The 12,544-nt window shown below is 46.5% G+C and overlaps 1 protein-coding gene across 1 annotated transcript in view; it reads left to right on the forward strand.

Annotated features, from left to right (window-relative positions):
• EIF4E2 (eukaryotic translation initiation factor 4E family member 2) overlaps window positions 1–9,913 on the forward strand; it is a gene marked incomplete at its 5' end in the record, with an annotated part of 18,994 nt that extends 9,081 nt beyond the window's left edge. The window contains one exon of the mRNA XM_010291309.1: window positions 9,430–9,913. Within this exon, the coding sequence (XP_010289611.1) occupies window positions 9,430–9,469 (40 nt within the window). The remainder of the gene's footprint in view (window positions 1–9,429) is intronic.
• Window positions 9,914–12,544: the final 2,631 nt, after the last annotated feature.

Genomic DNA, 12,544 nt, shown 5'->3' on the forward strand with positions numbered 1-12,544 from the left:
TATAATATGCTGTGTTCGCTGCCTTCTCTTCCTGCATAGCATCAAAGTTTCAATTTTGTGCTGCTGATGTATGGAGCAAAATGAGCTTGTCCAAGAATAACAGGTGTTTGAGGGATCAAGTTTAGTAGCTCACATTACAGCTGGGAGCAATTCTTAAATAATGGTGGACTCCCAGTTATTCTTCTGTGGGTAGGAGGGGTAGCCAGGAGTTGGTTTGATGCTGTGCTAGTGAGGTAGATCTAAGCAATTAACCTTCTGCTATGTAGGGGATCATGAGAGCTCTTTTTTTCCATTGCCTCGCTTGAGCTCCAGCAGTCTGATTGCAGTGCTGTCCAACATCTCCTTCTAATGGCACTGGTGTAAATTCAGAGCGGAACTGCTTGTCAGTGGAGTTTCTGTGTAGTGATGCGTGGACTGACTTCTTGTGCCTTTCTCGCCTGGTACCAGCAGGCAGCAAGCAGCAGCAGCTGCAGAGAGGTGACGGTGACGGTGCCTGCTTCGTTGACAGAGAAGAGCAGGACAGCCCCAGATTTCAGTCTGACTCTGCTTGGCTATGCTTCATATCATTAAGGTTCTCTCACTAATGAAGAATCTCTTGTGTAACTAGTTCTATCCTCCATAAAGTCTGGCTCCTTTTCCTCATCCATCTATCAAGCCCTGTTGAAATACTGTCCGTCATGAATAAACTCCACTTATGCTGTGCATGTACCATGTGATTTATGACTCGGGAGGGCTTTCTAGCCAGCACTCCATATTCACACTCTGGCTGTGTTTTATGAAAGGCTCTAATGGAAGAGCCGTGCTGTAGGCTTTGTCAGGGCTGCCTTTCTAGGGGGGCTGGTGGCATTTTTCATTTGTATGGGCTGCATCTCTCCACTAGAGCTCTGCTCATGTGCAGGGTTTGATTGGCATTGATTGTGTTTCAGGGAAGGGAGCACGCTTAGCAAGAAAAGAACAGGCGTTTCTCAAAACCTTGACTTTTAGGTAGTGAATTGACCTGGATTAGCTTTTGACATACTGTAAATGAATGCTTCGGTAGAAATAGTTAGCGTGCCCCTCCCTGTGGAACCTGAGCCCTGTGTTTCAGGTTTTATATATTCCTTTTGTGATGATGCATTTCATATTAACTCATTTTTAGACACCATTTTTCATGAGTTGTCAGTGAGGCTGCAGCCCCCTTTGTTTCAGAAAGCAGTGGTGCTGCCAAGCTGTGTTTGAAAAGTATCTGTTGCTTCACAGCTATTCCAAGGAGCTATTCTGCATTCTGTCCTTTCTACTCTTGCTGGTGGGGCTTGTGCATTTAGCTAGATAAGCAGATATTTCATTGCAGTTTTCCTGTGTTTGTCCTTTCTCTTGCTTGTGATATTGACAAGCTGCCTAAATCCCAGCGAGTGGAAGGGTCAGCCTAGTCTGTATTAATTTCCAATCTTGCTAGGAGAGCTAGAACAATCTTTTGGACTCTGCTTAATTCCGGGGGATTTATAGTACCTCAGACGTTACAGTGCTGAGCACCTGAAAAGAACATATGTGACATTTTGTGGGCTACCTTGTTTCAGTAGCTGGAGAGAAATCGCTTCTCTTTGTTCCCTCAGAGGCAGACTCAGAGAGGTGCACTCGGATGTAGTGAACCACTTAATAGGTTCTGTTCATAAGCGTTGTTAACCTTGGAGGTGACATGGTCCAGCAGTGACAGTGGGTTATGGACAGTGGCACTCCCTGTGGTTTGGAATTAAGGAAAAAAAAGATGACCTCATACTTTTGCTGCCTTAAGAGGTGCACTGTGCTTTTTTTGAAAGCAGAATATTGCTGGCTACAGCCTGATCATGTCTCAGTGAAGCCACTGAAAGTACTCGGGTATCTGTAGTGAGTGAACTGCAGTTGAGACAGGAGGGGAAGTGATCACTATAAAGTTTGATTTTTTTTTTTTTTTTTTTTTTTTTTTAACATTGCAGAGTGAAGTGCGTGTCTGTCTGGCATACACCTTTGCCTTGCTGGGGGTTATCAGCCTTTCTTTTCCACACTGATAACTGTGTGGTCAGTGACCATCTCCTGTGTTGAGAGCTCTCACCTGCAATACAATCCAGGAATCCCAGGCAAATTCAACAACATTGCTTCATATGCCAGGAGAGACCAGACCTGTGGCCATACAGCAGGCTGCCACTGAGCAGGCTGGTCTGGAAGTATTTTGGTTGCTGTGTGACTTTATGGATCGTCCTGTCAGCTCTAAAGCAAGGCTGCTTTTTCTGAAAACAAAGCTTCAGTTATTTGTAAGTGCCTGCTGCAGTGAGAGCTGAGCAGAGTATAAAAGTATCCTTTCCTTTCAAAGTCACCAGTGATAACTAATGGGACGACTCGAGTAAATAAGAATAGTTGATCTTAATAGGGCTGGCACTGAGTTCATTTCACTGCGGACAATTGGAGGAAATGGCCTCAGACTGTATTTTATCTAGGAAACAAGCAGATATCCTGTGGAGGGAATAAGGCTATGCACTGTAAGACTGCAGGGCAACATTCTCGGACAAAAAAGTGAGCAATGACAAAAAAAGTGAGGAATGAGGAAGTGAAATCCCCATGGAAGTGGCAGATGTTGGGCAAGAAGATGCATGTTTGTGAGACTGTAAGCTGGTGGTGGGGTGCTTGTGAAAGGTCTCCCTTGTTACATCAGAGTTCAGCAAATTTTGTAACTCTTACATTTTTATAGCACTGGTTTCCATTTGCTTGCTAGTTTCCAAGACCTTAGGAGAACTCCTCAGTGCTGCTGTCCTAGCTGTGTCATCTTTGTCTTTGACAAAGCTTAAACGGTGTGGGCAGGGTTATCCTTTTCTCAAGTTAGATGGTTTGCAAACGGGACCCATACATACTGTCTGATGCCTGTCAGTGGAAGGCAGGTTGCCTTGGGTCTTGCCAGCTCTAGAGAGCTAGGTTGTTTCACCCTCATTCCTTCAAGTCTGAGAGCAGGAAGAAAAGTTAGAGAGTGGTGAGGTTTCAGATCTGATAGCTGTCCTCTTCTCCTGAGTCTTTGCAATACTGCCTTAATTCATTTATCACTCCATTCTCCAATTCCAGTAATACTTCCAGGTGCTGCAAGTCTAAGAGCACTTCCGTAGACCTGGGCTTTGAAATGATGGATTCATTGATTCGTTCTTTGTCAGCAGAGTCTGCTTTATTCAGAAGTGTCCATGACTTTGTAAAAGGCTTCCTTATCTTGGTGGCCTTCCTCTTACCAAAGAAGTGACTATAACCTAGTTATTTAATGTTTCTTTTCAAGGAGGTCAGTTCAGATGTGTTCATTTCAAAGTCATGATGGCTTCCCTATTAGCCTTTGCTACAGATACTGCCAGATATGTGAAAGAATTATTTCAGGCTAGAAGAATATCCTAGATTTTTTTAAACCTGTTAGTTTTCAAGTCTGTCACAAAGTTCTTGACTGGCTTTGAAAAATCCCAAACACTAATAGAAGATGGGGAGCACCCAGGAAGAGGCTGTGCTGCTCTGGACACCATACTTTCAGAGTGTAGTGAATGGTCTGTGTGCTGGGAGGTTGCACGCAGGCTGGCAGAAGGGACAGACCTTGGTGACTGTGAGGGTAGCATGCACTATGAGCTCTCTGTCTCCTTTTTTAGCTGGGGAAAAAGATGATAAGGAGTCAGGGCTGCACAGGGAAATACTGCAGGGGAACTGCTAGGACTTAAAAATTGAGGGTGGTTGAAGAAAACGGCTAGTGCTGCTTCCACAATGGTGATTTGGAAAGTCCCTTGAAGCAGCTGTGGCTGTTCTTCCTCTTTTTGCTGGAGTCTCCAATAGTGGTTCCTTTTTGCCCCCAACTTACTTGATGGGGATAAAGGGAGCCCTGCCTGAGTCCTGGCCCTGAGCGATGGGGGAGAAGGTGGGAAGTTACAACAGTTGTGGGTCAGGAATGAGTGTGGAAGAACAGCTCTGGCTGGCTTTATTTAGCCTGCTAATGTTTTCATTTCCCATCTGTTCAATGGGAATAACTTAAGTGTTGGGGATCAATTCACTGAGTATCTGATCGCTGCACAGACAGTGTAGCAATAAGGTACTAAAAATGTCTATACATAAAAATAACCTCTTAGACTCTCTGGCAGCATGCCTTTGGCACGTCACAGATCATAAAGATTCTGCCAGACAAAATTAACTGGCAGCCTTGTTCGGTATGAAATGGAGAGCAGTTTGGTCCACTAGCATAGTTTAGGTACATTAGGGCAGACACATCCTGCTGGATTTTTTCAGTCAAGTCAGCAGATAGTTGGAGTAATTAGTACTATAATATGTGTGAGGGTCTTGGCTTAAAAATTTTTGTCTGGAAGAGCTTTTTCTCTATGTCTGTGAGAAGGACTTGGCAGCTGAAGGACTATGTGCATGATGTTATTGGGATGTTGGAACAGGGAACTCCCTGGTTTGAAAGGGGTAATAAATTATTGATTATGCTGACAAATAATCTGCCCTTGTGTCCCTTCTGCAGACAACAGAAGTTACGAGTTTGGGGAGAACTGTGGGAGAGGAAAGAGAGAAGATGTGATTACAGGTGATGGAAATGTGGTAAAAATACAAGGCATAGGAGGTTGGAGGGAAGACATGAAGGTAGGGAGTTTTTGACAAAGCTGGAGACATACATAGCTTTCCAACCTGTACTCAGCAGCTAAGAGGGCTTCAGATCCAGAGTTTTTCTTCCCCCTAACTTTCTTCTGGAGGGAGACAGGTGTACCCACAGTGCCTAGTACCATGTGCTGACTGGGTGATATGGGCAGTTTTCCTTTCTCTGGAAGATTTCTTGGCCTTGTGGCCTTGAAGGGTGCTGTGTCTGGGGAGACTGAGAGGGGAAGTTCCCATTTAGGGGCTTCTGTGCTGCCACTGTGCTTAGAATGAGCTACTTGTGGGTGTCTGTCCTCTAAGCAGCATACTGCTTAATGTCAAGCTGAATTGCAGATCTGACCTGGTGTACTAATGCACCACAGCTGTGTCCTGTGTGCTGTCCTGTAGCATCTACAGTACCCTTTGCTGTCTTTCTCCCTCACATTTCCTTGGACTTCAGGGGCTCATGTCTGAGGGTCAGCTAGGGATACCATGTAGCTTTGGGACTCCCATGGATGACACTTACTCACTTGTCCATCCTAGTCAAGGTCAGGAGGATTTTGAGCCACCATGGATGGAGGGAGACTGAGGAGAAAAGCTATCCTGCTGTGGATAAGGACTCTCTTAGACCAGCTGATCACCTTGGTAGTTCACAGGAGCCTGTGGCTTGGTGGGCTTTGGAAATTCAGTTGCTTCTTGGAAGTTTTGTCAAAGCAGTTTTGAACTGTGAAGAACTAAGTGTTTTGCCACTCTCCAGGCTGGTACTGGTGGTGCTGAAGTCTGTGATCTTTAGGACTTTGCCTTCAGTGCTTTCAGAAGAGGGATTTGCTGTCCTGTGGTCTGGGAAGGCAGTGTCACAAATTCCAAGCTGTACACTATAGTGACAAGCTCCCTCTTGTACCCGCTGTTGCATTCCCAGCAAGACTGCCTGTATGTGGTGTACGGTCTTGCAGAGTGCATGTGACAGGCACTCTACCGGTATAGTCTGTGTTTATTTGGGCTATGACTTTGATGGGAAAGAACATATGACACCTGAGCTGCTTTTGCAAATGCTGTTTGGGAGCTTGACTCTTCGAGACTCAGGTAAGAGTGAGGCTGCTGGTCTGTTTTTGGCACAGATGCTGACTAATACAGGATTTCCATTTCTGGATTCTCTTCTTGTGTTGCAGTGGCCTGATGGGGCAATGCAGAAAACAAGATGTGAGGTAGCTGCTAAGTACCAGCAACAAAATCTGCAGGGTCGTCTGGGTTTATGACTGACCTGGGTTCCCTTTAAGATCCCTCCAGCTTCACAGGACTCTCTGGGTTCAGTAAATGGCTAGGCAGCAGCACTGTTTTGCTGGGAATGGAGAACTGTGAGGTTCTTTGCTGTATCTGATCCCAGAAGATAAGTCATGCTCACATTAACCTCAGCATCTTTTCCCTGAGAGGGCTTTCAGTATGCTGCCTTCGTAAAACAGACAGCAATTTTTCAGTCTGCTAGCTTCATCCGTCAGTAACATTCTCCACCAGGGAATGCAGTGTTAGGCCTGTCCCTCTAACTTATCTGAAAATATTTTCATTTCAAATAGCTGTAATGTTTTTACTGGGTCATCATGCAGGTTTACAATAGGAAATGAGACTTTCTAATAACAATTAGATTCTGCCGCCTGATCGAAGAATTTTGTAATAACTAAGCCATGTGGCATTAAAAGAAGCCCCTTTTGGGGGGATTACTACATATGCAGGTATGTGGTGAAGCAGGAGGCCAGTAACTGGCTGAGTTTAACCAGCCAAGGAACGTGATAATCCTCCAGAAAGATGTAACATCGGCTATTTTATTAGCAGTAGGAAATGGATATTCCATTTGTGACTGGGAAGGTCATACCTGTCTCTGGGTATTAATGTGGCTATATCACCAGCAGCCAGTGGGAACGCTTCATGTCTGTGCAGAACGTTAAAGCTGCCTTGCGCTGTCAGATGTTTGGCTGGGTTTTAAGGATGCTTCTATCCACTAGGGCTATCAGAGAATATTGCCTTGCTCTCTGAAGACAAGTGCCTTTCAAACGCCATTGAATGTTTCTGCTCTCGTTAAAAGTTAAGAAGCCTTTGATCTGAAGTGCTGATTTTTTTGTTTTGTTTTTTTTGTTTCTTTTTTTTTTTTTTTTTCTTCTTCCCTCTGGCTTGCCAGGGCCTGGGAGGAGTTTCATGGCCTGGTGAACAGCAGTGGCCGCTGATCGAACGCTCCCCCTCCCTCTGTCACACCCAGGGTAGGGCCTCATCTTTCTTCCTATGTGACTTCACGGCATACCTCTCAGCTTCCAACCCTCTTCCCATGGGCTGGCATGTACTCTTACCTTATGGGCCTGGTGATGGGCCCATTCTGCTACTGACTCTTTCCAAAAGGCCAAATTTTTTTTTTTTTTTTTTTTTTTACTAAAGACACCAACATTCAGCATGATCTCTGTTCACACAGCATTTTCTGTTGTGACGCTGTGTGCAATATTGCTAATGTGTCCTTCCTCCTCTGTGCAAGGCACTTGTATCCCAGACCTGGTCCCAGGAGGCTGAGAGGTATGTCTTCAGCTTGGGTCTGTTGCCTAGGGTTGACTGTAAGCAGATATGGAGTGGTAAATGAATGCTAAGCACATCCATGTGGTGATGGACACAGAGAGAGGTGCCTAGAGCTTGGCATACGTGCCTTTGCTCTTGACAGTGGGCTGGAGCAGAATAAATTAGTCTGTCAATAAAAGCTTGTTCAGGAAGGACACACAGTAGCTACTGTATTTAGAAATAATAACGCTGTGGCTAATGAGATGAAACCACCTGCTACTTCTGGTAGTGGCAACCGACCATGTACAGAGAAAATAGCCAAGGTGATCTCAGGGCTGTTGTGAGCCTTGCAGCTCAGATTGTTTTTCCCCTCCAGTACCTACTTCCCTGATGGCAGGCCCTTTCCTTAAAAAGGGCTAGCAGGAGACCTGGTGATGAGAGTTGCGTTTGGTTGTAGCCGAGTGGGATTGCTGCATTGCTGAGTGTCAGAGCAGAGGAACCCACTGGAAGGAAGCATTATACTGCCCAGTTTCCACCCCATGGTGGTATGTAGCTGCTCCAACACAGCCGAGCTCTGAGGGGCCACTGGGGATCCTAAAATCTCTCTCCACAGCTTTGGGCAAGCAGTGATGGGTGAAAATAATATCTATCTTTCCTCACAGATTTGGCTTTTTGTGAGGATCAATGGTTACAGAATGTTACACAGGCACCTAATAGTGTTGTTATTGTTAGATGACATTCAAGTGACCTTCCAGAAGAGGCAACCGCTCACTTCTTGAAATACCGGTCTCAGAAGGCAATTAAATGTGCCAAGTGTATAGGAAAACAGTGACAGAGTTGATATAGCTCTCAAGTGTATTGCGTTACCTATGCTGAGCAGGGAGTGTAGTGATGAACAGAGGGCCTGGCACACCTTGGTAAAGGCAAAAGGAGGGGAAATGTAGAAACCTGTCTGAGAGTGAACCAAAGTGTGCTGTCCTCCTGAGGTAGATGGCATGGATGAAAGTACGGTATGGGATAGAAAGCCAAACTGTTGTTGCAAATTAACTGTCATCCAGTTAATGTATCTGGAATCATGTTCCCAAATGGTAGCACAGCCTGCTTTGCTGGCAAGTGCAAAGGTGAACCCCAGTCTCCTGCAAATGGTTTCCAGCATGGTTTTTGCTGTCATGTCATAGCAGAGTAACTTGTTTAACTTTCTAAAGAGTGTGTTTTACTTCCTTCTGCTCCTCCAGCTCTCCAGCCTGCCTGCTGGAGGTGTTCCAGCATGCACTGTGCTGTGATGTTACAGCTACCATGCAGCTCTTAGCAGCAGACAGTGCTAGCTCAAGGGTTTAAGCAGGATTTTGCAGTCCTGCAGAGCACCTTGCTTCTGAAGCTGCTGTCTTTGCTCTTCAACACAGCTCTGCTGATTTGGTGTGATATGTGCTGTGGCATCCCTGGGTGTTTGGTTTGGGCAACTTACTGCCCTGTCCCTGTTATGGGAAGAGCTGCCAAACCGATCCTCTCAAAAGAATTGTAATCTCATTTATTTCCACTTGAGTTTAAAAAAACACACCACCTTTCTATTAATGTGTAAATATGCTTTGCCTATTGCTGCTGCTCACAGGCTAGCAGTAAGCATTAACACAGGTTTCTGTAACTTGACCCATCTTCAATTGCTGCCATGTGCTGCAATGCTATGCAAATGAAGGTTGTGGACCAGCAATCCTTTTTTTGTCAGTAGCCCCTGCAACTCACATGGCTGTACTCACGTGAGTAAAAGCTGCTGAAGAAGCTCTTCTATTTAAACATGAGGGAAACGTCCTTTTCAGATTAGATATTCTTTTAAGGTAGGAGAGACTGGAGAGCTAAACTTGTTGACAGCGTGACAAAAGGAGCCTAGATACAAGGGACAGAGGCAGGAGGAGGTTGGACTGACGGTCTATTAGTGCTCCAAGCAGAATCCCTGAGGACATATGGTTGGGAAGGAAGAGATCTTGAAAGTTGTTTAAACACCAGAATCTATCAGGGAGGTTTCCAGAGTCTATCATATGCTTTGCTCACAGGAGATGACATTTTTTTCTTCCTGATGAATGGGGATGAACCAGGATCTCCCTGTGTTCCAGGTGTTCTGGAGCAGCAAGTTGACTTATGTGAAAAGGCTGTAGTTAGAAAGCAGGCCTGATTGGGAGGTTTAACAAGCATTGATCTGAGTGACATACTGGGATGGCAACACTAGGAGCCATGGTGGGTGGAATGGTGGGGATGCTGTGATCTGAAGGAATGCACACCTTTAACCCCTTTCTTCCTTCTGTTTTCCAGGGATAATTCAAGCTTTCGAAACACAAAAATCACATTGTGAGAACAAGAGTTGGCACTAAGCTCCTCTCTCCGTGTTGAAAGCACTGAGAGGTCTCCACCAGTGCCCTCCGACCTCTGAAGGGACTCATGGGCCGCTCTCTCGCACTCCTCCTTGGAGGAAGGATCCATCTGAAGCCCTCCAGCAGCGGTGACAATAGAGGCTGATTTTGTCATACACAAACTTTTTTAGCAGTGGGGCAGGAGGCCAACCTTTCAATTAGCAGCGTGCCCTTGGGGCCACATCTTGCAGCACTTTCCTCTCTTTCTCTCCATGGCATGCAGGATCTCTGGGATTCTGCCTCAATGTCAGAGCCTTTTGCTGAGGGATACCAGTATTATAAATCTCTCTGCAGCTGGGAGGAGCTTCCCAGTTGAGAGTCAGCCCTATGGTTTTCAAATGCCCCCTTTCAGCTCTGCCAATAAATTATTGGGTCTCTTTGTTTCTTTCAGTCTCTCTCTCTTCTTTTTTTTTTTTTTTTTGGTCTCAGGCCCACTTCTGCAAGCTTTGTAAAACATCTTCCCCTGAGCTGCCCACCTACATGAAGCAGCAAAGCACCCCAAGTGCCAGTGGTGGCCAAACTTCACTGTATTGATGGAGTTATATGGGCAGAGGAGTTAGAAATGTAACAGCTTGGTTAAAAAAATGAGGTACTTGCTTTGTCGTTGCCCCTTCTTCATGCTCCCTGGTTAGCAGTGCCTTGCACCCAGCCCTGTTTGTTGGGAGAGAGATGCAGGCTTCCCTGAAACTAGGACAAAAAGATGTTTGGTGTCACTTAGTTGCCTTGACTCTGGCTGTCTCAGGGGAGAGCCAGCAGTGCTGCCCTGTGTTGGATCCAAGAAGAGGCTGAATGCAGGGCCATGTGTGCTTCTGGGGTGCACTGAGCGTTTACAAGTCTCCAGCCATCTGGGAAACGGGACCCCCTGTGGGTGTAGCAGATGGGGGTGATGGCCCAGGCTGCAGCTTACAGCTGCATGAAAGCTGTGACCAGAAGAGGGGCTGCAAGTGACCCCCTGTCTCCTGTCCTTTGGGGTGGGGCTAGACTGATGGGTTGTTGCCTGGAAAGCCAGCATGGCTGCAATTCAGATGCCACAGAAACAATAGGAGCTAATTATTTCCTCTGATTCTGCTTGACTACAATACTAATTGTAGTCATTAACTTTTCCTTGGGGAATCACACAATTACCTTTCTTTTTTAATAGAGCCTTTGCATTGGGCCCAAGAGGGGAGGCTGCGGCCAGAGATGGGGCACATTTCTTGCCCTGCATGCTCTGCACAGTCCCCCAGGAGAAGGGGCTGCTTGAGCCAATTTGGTTGCAACCACAGAACTAGCGGCCCACATCTGGGACAATTACCTGTCTTGGGGACCAGTAGACCTTCAGCCTCATGACTCCAGTTGCAAATTCCTCATGTTATTATTGAAGTCTAGACTGAAAGCAGACTGGACTGCCAGTGAAAACAGTTAAAATATTCAGTCTTCTGAGGGTTTGTTTTCTGCATTGAGGGTGTCAGTCTTAGGCTGTCTCTGGAAGTGCTCAGCGCACTGACAGTCATGACTAACTGCTCCCCCTGGTCAGGCAGTTTGTGCCTGCTGGCACCTGGCTGGGCAGGGAGCAGAGCAGTTCCCCAGGCTGTGGTGGCATCCCTCTCTGTGTTTCTCGAGACCCCATGGTTCTATTCCTGCTCTTGCCACTTGTTTGTCACCTGCTCTCAACCAAGTGCTCTTTTCCAGTTACAGTTTGTTTTCCCTGCTGCAATCAGGTACTACTATGGCTGCTACTTAAAATTCATTTTAAATACAACTCTCCCCTGCTGCTCTCTGGTATTTGTTAGGGGGGATTTAGTTGTAATTACATTTTGGCAATCTAAGCAAAAATAGCCTTGCAAGGCAAGGCTGAAATACTAGCTGCAGGCTTCTTTTATCCACAGCGCATTTAGCTTCTTGCAGATGACATCACTTAGGGCTTTAGTCCTGTTGTTGTGCCCAGCTGCGTGTTGCATCCACCTCTGCTATTTCATGTACTCACCCACTTCTCGCCTCTGATGCCCTGCGTCTAAGCTGGCGCTGATGAGTGCAGGCTCGCTATTAAATCCAAGAATGCTGCAGTCCTGCTGTGATCGCCCTTAAATACGCTTTGCAAGCGAGCTGTGGAAGAGCCCTTCCCTGGGAGGCTGTTCCTCTCTTCCTGCTGCCACTGTGGTTGAGATTTGGAGGGATCATAGAATCCTAGAACAGTTTGGGTTGGAAGGGACTTTTAAATGCCATCTAGTCCAATCCCTCTGCAATGAGCAGGGACATCTTCAAGTAGATCAGGTTGCTCAGAGCCCCATCCAGCCTGACCTTGAATGTTTCCAGGGATGGGGCATCTACCACTTCTCTGGGCAACCTGTTCCAGTGTCCTATACCCTCATTGTGAAAAATTTCTTCCTTGCATCTAGTCTAAATCTACCCTCTCTTAGTTTAAAACCATTACCTCATGTCATGTCACAATAGGCCCTGCTAAAACGTCTGTCCCCATCTTTCTCATAGGCCCCCTTTAAGTACTGGAAGGCTGCAGTAAGGTCTTCCCAGAGCCTTCTCTTCTCCAGGCTGAACAACCCCAACTCTCTCAGCCTGTCCTCACAGGAGAGGTGTTCCAGCCCTCTGCTTATTTTTGTGGCCTTCTCTGGCCCCGCTCCAACAGGTCCATGTCTGTCCTGTGCTGAGGACTCCAGAGCACACGCAGCACTGCAGGTGGGGTCTCACCAGAGTGGAGTAGAGGGGCAGAATCCCCTCCCTTGACCTGTTGGCCACGCTGCTTTGAATGCAGCCCAGGAGATGGTTGGCTGCCTGGGCTGCGAGCACATATTGCTGGCTGAAGAGGAAGGTTTCTCTTCAGATTCCTCTTGCTCAGCCTTGAAGGGAGCGAGCTGGCTGAGCCGTGGAGTTTGTCCTCTAACACTACAACTTTTCTTGAGGTAAGCAGAAAAGCAATGTTCAATCTGACAAGCACCAGGTTTGGTGCTTCCTATGGCTTGGAGAGGGATGGAGCCAGACTGGTTTTTGAGCAAGGCTTTTGGGTTGTTGGTCTACTGTGT

The sequence above is a fragment of the Phaethon lepturus genome, unplaced genomic scaffold, assembly GCF_000687285.1.
Source record: "Phaethon lepturus isolate BGI_N335 unplaced genomic scaffold, ASM68728v1 scaffold17457, whole genome shotgun sequence".
NCBI classification, from domain to species: domain Eukaryota; kingdom Metazoa; phylum Chordata; class Aves; order Phaethontiformes; family Phaethontidae; genus Phaethon; species Phaethon lepturus.